The sequence below is a fragment of the Triturus cristatus genome, chromosome 4_2 (assembly GCF_964204655.1).
Source record: "Triturus cristatus chromosome 4_2, aTriCri1.1, whole genome shotgun sequence".
Classification (NCBI taxonomy): Eukaryota; Metazoa; Chordata; class Amphibia; order Caudata; family Salamandridae; genus Triturus; species Triturus cristatus.
Window position 1 is genome coordinate 667,310,703 of NC_140586.1, and position 12,795 is coordinate 667,323,497.

Here is a 12,795-nt window from a genome sequence, read left to right on the forward strand (position 1 = left end):
ATTATCATAAAGTGTACGATGGGGCGAAAGGGTAGAGCAATCCCCTTCCACTTTATGCAAGCAATGCATTTATTCATATCCGTGCCCATTGTGTTCTAAAGCAACTGAGCTTTGAAGACTCTATGCTTGCTGGCTATGAGATGTGCTGACAAATTGCATTTTTCATACAGTGAAAAAATGTTCTTGGGAACTATCTAATATTTTCTTTCCTGCCTTAGGTGTTTCTACAAAGTCTTGGAATGTCTATATTAACAATGATGGTCTTGAGGAGAACAACGAAATTCTTAAAATCATCTTAAGTAAACCAAAGAATGCAGTGCTGGGCCAAAATAGCGAAGCCACCATAGAAATAATGGATTTAAGGCCAGGTGAGATTTGAGTTATTTATATAAATCTATATATACAAATGTAAACAGCATCTGCTTTCAAGATGAAAACCAAAGAAGGAGGAGAGTGATGTACGAGTGATCTATGCTGAATGCGTCTGTTTGACTTGTATTAAAGCCCAGCCCATAGGCATGCTGGTGGTCAGTGCTTCATCTCTTCAGCATGCCTACCAGATATCAGAGACATACAAGCAAAGGAGTAGCCACCTGTTAGTCTTTAATGTAAATTATGACATGAGTTTAAGCTTCGGGCCTTGTCCTCACAAGGAACATGTTTTTCTGGGGGCACCTGAATAATTGTCTCCCTATGGCTGATCATGGCAGAGATATCATTGTCTATTGTAAAAAGGATTTATTAAGCCATATTTTGCTACTTGCATAAAAAAACAGGGTGAAGCTTTTAAGGTATATCTTTGGTCTGCACTGAAAAGGGATCATTGAATGTTTGAACAAAGTATGCTACGCCCAGGAAAATGATGTAAACGTAGAGAAGAGACATGCTATATTTTCAATTCTCAGATCAGACACCGTGCTACTGAATCCTCTGTAGATACTGAATCGTGAATTGCATCTATCACTAAGGAAGAAAGGAAGAGAGCTGATGCCATTGGGTTAGCATTCAATTTTAACAGGCAAGAAGCCAACAGTAAAGTATGATCGTTGCGTGCCAAGTAATGTAATGTTAATTTGTTGAGTGGTGTTGTGTTTGTAGAATCCTGGACCCTCCCTTCATAATAAAAAAAAAAGGAATTAAATATTGGCCAATACTCTTCTGGAAAGGTCCAGCAACAGATGCTGTACCTAATGAATTCTTTCTCAGCTCATCCGTCATCTACCTTTCCGTTACAGTCTTGGTATGATCATGTATGCTGTGCCTTCCACTCAGTTCCAGACTGGACCCTAAAAACTGGGCCCGGTGCCTCTCAATGGTTACAAAGGAGATAGATTGTTAAATTGGTTCACAAAGGATAAAAGAGGGATGTGTTTGTTAGACGGTGCTTACTAGTCTGCAAGTATAAATGTCATGCTCTGACTCTGTCAGGTTCCTGGTAATAAGATCCGATAAAGGCCTGTGGTGTCCCTTGATGTCTAGACAACTCAGAAATGATCACTACCCTCTCACTGTAGAAATCTGTGAACGGACGGGGAAGGTAACCAGACAGAAATACTGGACTGGAGTTCACTCTCGGGCTGGACTCTGCACAGGGGGGGTTTGGTGTGGTAGGTTATGCTGGCGGAAGTATGGCAAGTCACTGCACCAGCTGTAAGGGATTTTGGAGACCACAGTTGAGTTTGGGGTACAGACCAGTTGAATATGAGCATAGAGACGTACCGATTTCAACAGTGGATGTTGCTGTGACAACCGTCTACAGCTCAGGCTGCCAGGGGGAGGATGATACCACTGAAAACAAGCATTTGCAATGCAATAGGTCTCACATTTACGTGAGTTTAAGCTATTGTCATTAAAAAATGACAATGCCTTTTCTTTGTTTTAGAAACAAAAACAAAAATAAAAGGCATAGTTATTTGCAATATCAATAGCTCAAAGCTGCGTAAATGCGAGACCTATTGCATTGCAAATGCTTGTTCAATTGTCCCTTTTAGTGCGCATTCTTCACAGGGGGCATATTGGTGTGTGCCATTTCTGATGCACGTATTAGTGGGCACTCTTCCCAGGGTGTACCTTTCTACTTCACGTTGGTGTGTGCATTTTGCACACTGGTGAGTGTGCACTATTGACACTGCACCTTCCGACCGCACGTTGGTGTGCGTGTTGCACATTGGTGTATGCGTGTTCTAATGTACACGCCAGTGTGCACTCTTGACACGGCGCACCTTCCTACTGCACTTCTGTGTGTTGCACACTGGTGAGTGTGTGTCCTAATGCACAACACAGTGTGCACTTTGACACGGTACAGTTTCCTATTGCACTTCGGTGTGTGTGTTTCACATTGATGGGTCAGTGTGCACTCTTGACACAGTATATATTACTACTGCACATTAGGTGTAGTTTTGCACTACACATCACCACGCATACTTTTCTACCATGCATCATTACGTGCACTCCAGGATTAGAGCTCTAAAGAGAATCCTACACATTGAACAGTGAGTGTGGGTGCGAGTTAAAGATGGGACACTGCTTCTTTTGGGGAGGCCTGCTGGCGCGGGGTGGGGCGCTGCTATCCAAGTATCTATCACTAATGCACTCTACTCCCCATCTGTACCAATGAAAAGGGTGATGGAGAGATGCAGAGGTCAGAGGGTAAACTCCACGACTGCCGCACGTCATAACAGTGAGCCCACAACAGCCTCGCCCAAAGCAAATCTCGCATACCACAATATCCCAGAGACTGGAAGCCCCCAGCATGGCTGTGAGTGTTAAGTGACTTGAAAAGAAGGGGGCTGTAACCAACACCACCCCCACTCCACCACTACCCAACCCGATGTTTCATGTGCATTGCATTTGTAGGAACTGTAACTGGTTAGAGTAGAGTACACATGCATCTGAGAAAGAGAAAAATAGAGACCGGAAAGGCAAGAGAGAGAGACAGAGAAAGAGTGACTGTGAGAGAAAGAAAGAGAGAGATAGAAAGAGAGAGATAGTGACTGAGAAATAGTGAGGGATGCAAGAGCGCTGCACTGGAAGAAAGAAGAGTGGAGCTGCCCGTCTGCGCCCGTCCCGGTGAGTGACATCCGCCCTGCAGTAGGTTCGGGGCCAAATAAATGAGGTAGGAAAATGGAGAATGGGTTCTGTGTGCTTTTGAGATGTAAAACAGTCCCTTACACTTTGTAATGCGAACAGTTCACAGTAGGTGGTATGGTACATCACACAGTCAATAGCAGAAGGTGAAAAATGCTCCAGGGTGCACAGCCAAAGTCCACTCAATGTATATTTTAAAGATTTGTGACCATAGGTCTTCCGCACAGCTGCACAGTCAAGGCAGTGCTATTAAGACCAAAGTGAGCTCTGAAAACGGACATTTCATGTTTCAGCGTCCGAGAACAGGCCGGTCAGGGTGCAGAGTGGACAGCCCATGCGACGGACTGGGTTTCAGGTGAGAAGGTCCCGGTGACAGTGGGGACACTTGGTGTGATCCTGGGCAGCTAGCTAGCTGTTGATCTGTGTTGCCTTTACCTGCCATGTGATAGGAACAGTGCGATTTGAGGGTTTGTTCTGCTGCATTAATCCTGGATTGTCGGATCTGCTGTTGAGTTCTGGAACCGTGGGATAGCTCAGCTGTCGGAGGCCTCCTCGTGTAACTTCTGAGACCCATAGGGTGTCGCTAGGCTATGTGAGCCCTGGACTTGTAGGTTCTGTGTAGAACTAGAGATAGCTGTGCTGTCGGAGGCTTAACCCTGTATGGTCTCGAGGCTAGCTCCATTTTCTTAAGCCAACACCTGCAATCGTTTTGTAACCTGAGAGATAGTTCTCCAGTCTGAAGTCATAGCCTTTGAACTCTGTTATATATGCGCGATAGGTCTGATGTCTTATGCAGACTCTATTGCTCTGTGCCCTGCAGGGTGGCTCTGCCTTTTTAGGCCTGTGTCTATGGGATAGCTCTGCCGTCCGGAACGTGAACTTGTGGTTTCCGTGTCACGGGGGATAGCTTTACTCTGTGAAGACTGGGCCTGTAAACTTTGACTAACTTAAGCGATAGCTCTGTTGTCTGGGACCTGACTCGTGTTGCTTATAACCCGAGGGATAGTTCTGCTGTGTGAGGCCCGAGCCTTTAACTTCTGTATAACATGAGCGATAGCCTTCTTCTTTAAAGCTAGGCTATTTAAGTTATGTGTAGATCTGTGGAATGGCAGGTGCTGTAAGTTTCGTTTCTAGAGAAATAGCACTGCTGTCTAAAGTTAGAGCCTATGTGCCCCGCTGAACGTTTAGGATGCATCTGTTATCAGGCTTAAGCATGTAAACGCGGTCTCACCCTATCCCATCTGTTCTTTAGATGGCAGGACTCCCTTAATGTTTGTGACGTAAGCAATACAATTCTGTTGCTGGAACAAAAAAGAGCGCACATGCCCCAGCTACAGACCCAGGCCTCGTGTTGCCATTAGAGAGCCCTGGGCAGAGGGCACGGTTTCAAAGATACAGACTCCATGCACTGCACGGGCATCACCGACCCTTCTGGAGGAGGGTACCTTGTCCTCTGCACAGACCTGCAGCCTTTTGTTGGCGTTGCAGAGCCCTGGGCAGAGGGAGACAGCAGTCTGGCTTTGCGCGGACATGAATGACACTGGTACATTCCTAAGAAGAGTTTAAAAAGAACAAAAAACACCCCGGCATGGATGGACATTAGGCAGGCCCCTCCGTGCAGCAAACTATGTGAGGGGTAAACTGGGGGGGGGGGCGGAGCGTGGCGCGCGAGCGCTTGGGGGCTGGGGAGGACCCTTTGAAGTGCTCGGGGGTGGAGAGGGCAGAGGGCAGTGGCGGCAGCCAGGCGGTGTGCGTGACTTGACAGGTTAATATTACGGGTGAAAGTGTGTGAAAGAAAGTTAGGCCGGAGGCAATCGACTTCACAGAGGCAGGGCAGTGATATCGTGGAGGCAGGGAACAGGTTAATATCACGGGTGAAAGTGTGTGAAAGAAAGTTAGGCCGGAGGCAAAGGACTTCACAGAGGCAGGGCAGTGATATCGTGGAGGCAGGGAATAGGTTAATATCACGGGTGAAAGTGTGTGAAAGAAAGTTAGGCCGGAGGCAAAGGACTTCACAGAGGCAGGGCAGTGATATCGTGGAGGGCAGGGAAAAGTACGCAGAATGAAAGATCACATACACCTGAGAAAGAGAACAAGCCCGGCGGAGCGTGGCGCGTGAGCGCTTGGGGGCGGGGAGCGGACCCTTTGAAGTGCTCCCAAAAGGCGAAAAAACAAAGGAGCCAAAGCTATAGGGAAGGGAGGGGGGAGTGGGAGCAGCTGTGCACGTGCATGTGATCGTGCACTCAAGGTTTAGGCCAGCCAAAAGACTGGGTAGCACTTTGAAAATCCCACATACAAAATGTCTCTTCGAGCCTTTGGCTCGCGAGACCTAAAAAGAGGAGGCACGAGCTGAAGGAGCAAATGTGAAAGTGTGGATACCGGAGGTATCACAGACAATAACACATGCAGCAATGGGGAAAAGGTAAGGAAATCCTGAGCACGAAGGACCCAAAAGGGAAGAAAACAACAACCATAAGGCAAGCATAAACTGTTGTGAACTAGAATGAAGAGCTACAGAAAACGACGTGTTGCTAAGCGTCAACTCCTTGTTTGATAGACCCTTAAATACTAGCGCTACCTTCTATGCCCCGGAAATGCCTAATGAACCAAGACTTGAGTGTGAGTTGTGAGCAAAGTCTGTTAAGTGGTCTAGTGTTCAAGTCCTTTTAGTTTCCATAAACCTGTTTTTCCACCGTTTGCACCTCTGACTTCCTCTACACCCTAATCCCTTGTTTATGTTGAAACGAAATCCTGACAACCTAACGATTAAAGCTGTCGCCCTCGAATCTGAGAAACTGGGTTCGAGTCTCGGCAGTGACACTGAACATTCTGTGATTCTGGGCAAATCACGTAACCTCCCCCAGACTAACAAAAAATGAATGTGTCCTCATGTAATGCAGCTGGTGCTATGTAAAGCGCTCTGATACCCGATTCGGGTCAAGTTCGCGCTATATAAAACTGTAAAGAGAAAAAAACCTTACAAGCATGTGTTCAATCATGTTAATTCTTATTGTGCTGTTGACCTGGACATGTGTCGTGTGCAACAGTGCTCTCATTCGAATGGGCATTCGTGCCTTTCGAGACTTGTATTTGTCCTGTGCATGCTGTTATTAGTTATATTGTATTTTTGGGTGCACAGTGATTTCCTTACACTAAAGATTAAATTGTTTGACTTGTGATGTAAATTTCCAACTATGAATGCATTACTTGAGCCAGAGTCTCGTAAAAGTGTGTTTGGACATGGGCAAATTGCCCTAGAAGCACTAAAGATATAAATGAAGACGTGTCCAAAAGAATGCATATATATTTTATAACAAAATCAGAAAGGCAGGAATGGAACTATGAAGCACAAAACGCATGATGGACTTAAATCCCCATAGAAAACTGAAACAAGCATTTGCAATGCAATAGGTCTCGCATTTATAAGAGGTTGAGCTATTGGCATTGTAAAATTACAATGCCTTTTATTTATGTTTTGGTTTTAAAACAAATAAAAGGCATTGTCATTTACAATGTCAGTAGCATAAACTCGCATAAAAGCAGTGTGTGGCGTGCAGCAGTGTGTGGCATGCAGCAGTGTGCGGCGTGCAGCAGTGTGCGGCGTGCACCAGTGTTTCGTGTAGCAGTGTGAGGCATGCAGCACTGTGACGTGCAGCGGCGTGCAGCAGTGTGCGGCGTGCAGCAGTGTGCTGCGTGCAGCAGTGTGCGGCGTGCAGCAGTGTTTCGTGTAGCAGTGTGAGGCATGCAGCACTGTGGCGTGCAGCGGCGTGCAGCAGTGTGCGGCGTGCAGCAGTGTGCTGCATGCAGCAGTGTCGTGCAGCATGCAGCAGTGAGTAATGCAGCAGTGTGTGGCGTGCAGCAGTGTGCCGGTTGCATCAGTGTGTGCCGTGCAGCAGTGTGTGGCATGCAGCAATGTTTCGTGTAGCAGTGTGTGGCGTGCAGCAGTGTGTGGCGTGCAGCAGTGTGCAGCATGCAGCAGTGTGCGGTGTGCAGCAGTGTGCGGCGTCCAGCAGTGTGCGGCATGCAGCAGTGTGTGGCAGTGTGTGGCGTGCAGCAGTGTGAGGCGTGCAGCAGTGTGTGGCATGCAGCAGCATGCAGCAGTGTGTGGCGTGCAGCAGTGTGAGGCGTGCAGCAGTGTGAGGCGTGCAGCAGTGTGAGGCGTGCAGCAGTGTGAGGCGTGTAGCAGTGTGTGGCGTGCAGCAGTGTGAGGCGTGCAGCAGAGATATGTGGAGGGTGAGGAGAGACACGTGTAGGATGAGGAGAGACACGTGTAGGGTGAGGAGAGACACATGTAGGGTGAGGAGAGACACGTGTGGAGGGTGAGGAGAGACACGTGTGGAGGGTGAGGAGAGACACATGTGGAGCGTGAGGAGGAGACACCTGTGGAGGGTGAGGAGGAGACACATGTGGAGGGTGAGGAGGAGACACATGTGGAGGGCGAGGCAGAGGGTGAGGAGACACGTGTGGAGGGTGAGGAGACACGTGTGGAGGGTGAGGAGAGACACGTGTGAAGGGTGAGGAGAGACACGTGTGGAGGGTGAGGATAGACGTGGAGGGTGAGGAGAGACACGTGTGGAGGGTGAGGAGAGACACGTGTGGAGGGTGAGGAGAGACACGTGTGGAGGGTGAGGAGAGACGTGTGGAGGGTGAGGTGGAGGGTGAGGAGAGAGACATGTGGAGGGTGAGGAGAGATGTGTGGAGGGTGAGGAGAGACATGTGGAGGGTGAGGAGAGACGAGTGGAGGGTGAGGAGAGACACGTGGAGGGTGAGCAGAGACACATGTGGAGGGTGAGAAGAGACACGTGTGGAGGGTGAGGAGGGACACGTGTGGAGGATGAGGAGAGACACGTGTGGAGGGTGAGGAGAGACGTGTGGAGGGTGAGGAGAGACGTGTGGAGGGTGAGGAGAGACACGTGGAGGGTGAGGAGAGACACGTGTGGAGGGTGAGGAGAGACGGAGGTGGAGGGTGAGGAGGGACCGAGGTGGAGGGTGAGGAGAGACGGAGGTGGAGGGTGAGGAGAGACGGAGGTGGAGGGTGAGGAGAGACGGAGGTGGAGGGTGAGGAGAGACCGAGGTGGAGAGTGAGGAGAGACGGAGGGTGAGGAGAGACCGAGGTGGAGGGTAAGGAGAGACCGAGGTGGAGGGTAAGGAGAGACCGAGGTGGAGGGTAAGGAGAGACCGAGTTGGAAGAGTATCAGAAGTGGAGGAGAGAGAGAGGTGGAGGGTGAGGAGAGACAGTGGTGGAGTGGGGGGAGGGGAGGATATCACTTTTACTTCCTCTCGTAGTGTAAGGTAACGCCCCCACCCCACAGGCCCTGCCGGGGCCGAGAGCAGATCACTGTTCGCATCAGCCGTCACCCGAGACCGCTCCGTACTTGTTGGTAAATAGAGGTTCACTATCTGTTGATAATGGGATTCACTTGGGGGGCTGACTTACCTCCTCCACCCCCAGGGCCAACACTGAGAAAGCATCAGAAACCTGGTGCTGCCTATGCTGCAGTACTGTGAGAGAGAGGGATGGGGGGCGGGCAGAGGAAGAGGAGTGGGGTTAGAGAAGGGACAGGTGGGGAGAGAAAGAGGAGAGAAGGGACAGAGACAGAAAAGGAGCAAAAAAAGAATTAGAGAGAGTAAAGAGGATGTGTACACATATGTTTGTGTGTATACCTATGTCTGTGTATGCATGTTTGTGTGTATGTATATGTGTTTGAGTATGTTGGTGTGCGCGCTTGTTTATATGTGTATGTGGGGTTGGTGTGTTGGTGTGCATGTATATGCATATGTTTATGCATGTCTGTGTGTGTTTGTATATGTTCATATGTGTGTGTAAATGCATGTGTGTGTTTGTATGTGTGCATACTTGTGTATGCATGTGATCAGAGGGAAGAGTGCACTTGAGGGCAAAGAGGAAAACATACAGGGAAGAGTATGTGAGGGCAGAGAAAAAAATACAGAGGGAAAAGCACGTGAGGGCAGAGAGAAAAATAGAGAAAAATAGAGAGGGAAGAGCTCATGTGAGAGCAAAGCGAAAAATACAGAGGGTAGGGCGCATGTTAGACCGGAGATAAAAACATAGAGGGAAGAGAGCATGTGAGAGCAGAGAGAAAAATATAGAGAGAAGAACACATGCGAGGGCAGAGAAAAAAATACAGAGCGAAGAGCACATGTGAGAGCATAGAGAAAAAATGCAGAGGGAAGAGTACATGTGAGGGAAGAGAGACAAATACAGAGGGAATAGCATGTGTGAGGAAAGAGAGAAAAATGGAGAGGGAAAAGCACATGTGAGGGCAGAGTGAAAATACAGAGGGAATAGCACACGTGAGACCAGAGAGAAAAACATAGAGGGAAGAGCATATGTGAGGACAAAGAGAACAAGTACAGGCTATGCCAAGCGGAAGTGATCGCGTTTGCATCAAACATCTAAGCGGCGAAAGTGAAAGTATTCGAGCAGAGCATCAAAGGGTTGGGTGAGAAGGGAGGGGGAATGCAAGGGTCAAAGCGGCTAAAGTGAAAGTAATCGAGCAGAGCATCAAAGGGCTGGGTGAGAAGGGAGGGGGAATGCAAGGAGCAGAGGAGCAGCTGTGCACGTGCACGCCATCGTGCACTCAAGCCCTAGGCCAGCAAAACCATGTGGGTAGCACTTTTGAAAGCCCACTTACAAAATGTCTCAAAGAGACAGCTTTCGCTGTCTCAGCGAGACCTAACAAGCCCTAGGCCAGCAAAACCATGTGGGTAGCACTTTTGAAAGCCCACTTACAAAATGTCTCAAAGAGACAGCTTTCGCTGTCTCAGCGAGACCTAATGACTTTCTTTAGTTTTCTGCTATTGCATTGTTCCTTCCAACAGACTTGATTATGCACCTATTTATTCATTCATATGTTAGGGTTTCATACCGTGACAAGACGACACCTTTTGGCCATCCCGGACCACGACACATACAGTCTGATGTACCATGAGAGTAGTTATGTCATGAGATTGTCTTAACAAATCAGTTTTCATCATTTTCCTACAGGTTAGGTACTCTGGCTGGGGCTTCATGGCTGGAAGGAGAGCGTTTCAAGCTTTTGACCATGTCTCCTAAAAGATCTACTCCCGTGTGTTACACAGACGGTCTGCCTATTGACTGAACATAGGGTCCTGATTGGAGCGCAGGGCGGTGCCCACTGTTCCATGTACTCCCGTGTTCCAGAACACTTTGGGTGAACATAGGCTCCTGATTGGAGCGCAGGGTAGTGCCCACTGTTCCATTTACTCCCCTGTTCCAGCACGCTTGGGCTGAACATAGGCTCCTGATTGGAGTACAGAGCGGCGCCCACGGTTCCATGCACTCCCGTGTTCCAGAACGCTTTTACTGAACAAGGGTTCCTTATTGGAGCACAGGACCGTCCCCACCTTTCCATTTACTCCCTTGTTCCAGAACGCTTTGGCTGAACAGTGGGTCCTGAATGGAGCGCAGGGCGGTGCCCACTGTTCCATGTACTACCCCTGTTCCAGAACGCTTTTGCTGAATATAGGCTCCTGATTGGAGCGCAGTGCTATGCCCACTGTTCCATGTACTGCCCTGTTTCAGAACGCTTTGGCTGAACATAGGTTCCTGATTGGTGCATAGGGCGCTGCCCACCGTTCCATGTACTCTCGTGTTCCAGAGGCTGTGCTAGAGGTTCATAAAGCATTGCAATTTGACCGAGGATTGCTCCAAAATCCAGCGGGGTGCTGCCTGCTTTTCAGCTAGGTTTGGTGCAGCCCCCTACCTCTGAATGCATGGACGTCATTTAGGGGTTGCAGCTTCGACTCCTGGCTTGCCCTTTGCGACCCCTGGCACTGCCTTTGCGACCCCTGACCTCAGGTGGCAAAGTCAGTGCCAGGAACACAAGGGCAGCTCGTTCTTATGGGATGTTGGTTGAAGCACCACTTTCCTTGTTTTCAGTCAGTTTTTGTATTACACTAATAGTAAATAATACCATATTATTGACTATTTGCGTAGTAAAAATAAAATGGACTACAGGTCGCTGGAATATGACCCTATCTGGCAGCTGAAGTAAGGTAAAAATGCGTTTGAAATCCTTTTACGTTGTGTGCGTGCTTGCCGGTGAGTGTCCATATGTAAGAGAGGAAGAATGAGTGTATGTTTGAGTGAAAGAACGGGTGCTGTCTGTCCCGCTTCCCCTAACATTTTGGTGAATTGACGTCCATGTTCGAGTGGTCATAACTTCAGAAAGGAAAATTAGCGGGCGTCAGTCACTGAGTTCTCCCGCATAATATCGTCTTTCTTTTACAGAGAAATGTAGTATTATACTCTCAGAGTTCATCCCCCTTATATGCAATAAAGGAGTAGACAGCTGAGTAAACAGTGAAGTTCTGGATATTAGCGTCTACTCTCGAACCTTCTGAACTCTTTAGTGGGAACAAACTGTTCATCTTTCCCTGTTTTGGCGTTCCGCCCGGCGAACAGCTCAGTAGATGGAGCAATTTGACAAGTACGGAAGGTCTCTCTGAGATTTAACGCGGTAACGTTTCTGTATGCCAGTCACACACGCGAGGCTACTTAAATCCACTTTTAGAATGAGTGAATATGCACCAACGGATTATAACTGCCAGGAGAGAAATTTGATGGTGCCCGAGTGGATGCAGTTGGTCGAAACGTGAGTGGACAGCGCCACACTGCGGCCTCTTGCAATGTTTCTTTAATGTACTTTTTGTACAAACGATATAACGCTTGTATTGTGTGGTTTTTGACAACTGAAAAATGAATAATCTTTAGTACACCCCAGTGATCAGAAAAGTTCTACCAAACCTCTTTGGTACTTGTCCCTCTAGGGCATAGTCAAGCTGCAAAACGCCAAACACCAAATGCGTTGCTGTGAAACACAGTATTTAACAGTATACTTACTAAACAAGAAATATGTATTGCTTAGTTGATTAAAACAGTTTCAATGCTCAAATAGATGAGTAAAAAAAAGTATAAAATGTATAACAATAATAAAGTAACACGAACAGGTGCCCTTCTACATAATTGTTAAAAAGTTAAATCCGTGCCAGGCCCCCAAATGGACTACTTTATGAATCTTGACTGACTATTCACCAGGAAAGTAACCAACTTACTTCTTTTATTGCCTGTTCATAATGTTCCTGTTGAAGGATGTCCATAATCTTCAGAGTATACTATTTAGTTACAGACTTGTTAGTTCATTGTTTTCGTCTCTTGTAGTTTCAGTTCAGCAATGTCCTTACTTTGTGTGGACATGGGAACTGCCCTTTTATTTTATACAGCTTTGGCTGAATCGAGGTCCATTTTCTTGGCCAGCCTCTTGCTACCAGTCGCCCTATGTGAAACCAGATGTCCAAAACAGATTTGAGAGTGAAAATATTCACGTGGATTCATAAATACAATCACATCATAAATGTTTTTTTTTTTATTGAGCAGAAAAAGGAGGATGCAATGTACATGGTTTCAAGCATTACATCTAAATAGCAACTGAAAATATGCAAAACAAGAAAAGGAGGGTAAGATCGCAAATCAACTGAAATGGGAAATGCCAGATAATTCGTAAAAATCGAAGCTATTGACATTTCATTCTATTATATCATACAATGAATCGATATTAAAGTGCAGTGCAAAATATAGAGCCACTCCATAGCATGTATATATCTTGAAAGATAGTCGATCTTGAGTCCGTTAAAGACAAAAGAAAAAACCGCTGCTATGTCTTA

The 12,795-nt window shown here is 47.4% G+C and overlaps 1 protein-coding gene across 1 annotated transcript in view; it reads left to right on the plus strand.

Annotated features, from left to right (window-relative positions):
- Positions 1-12,795, plus strand: part of LOC146834868 (FRAS1-related extracellular matrix protein 1-like) — a 991,143-nt gene that overhangs the window by 853,477 nt on the left and 124,871 nt on the right. Inside the window, exon 30 of the mRNA XM_085602468.1 lies at positions 219-368. Within this exon, the coding sequence (XP_085458594.1) occupies positions 219-368 (150 nt within the window). The remainder of the gene's footprint in view (positions 1-218; positions 369-12,795) is intronic.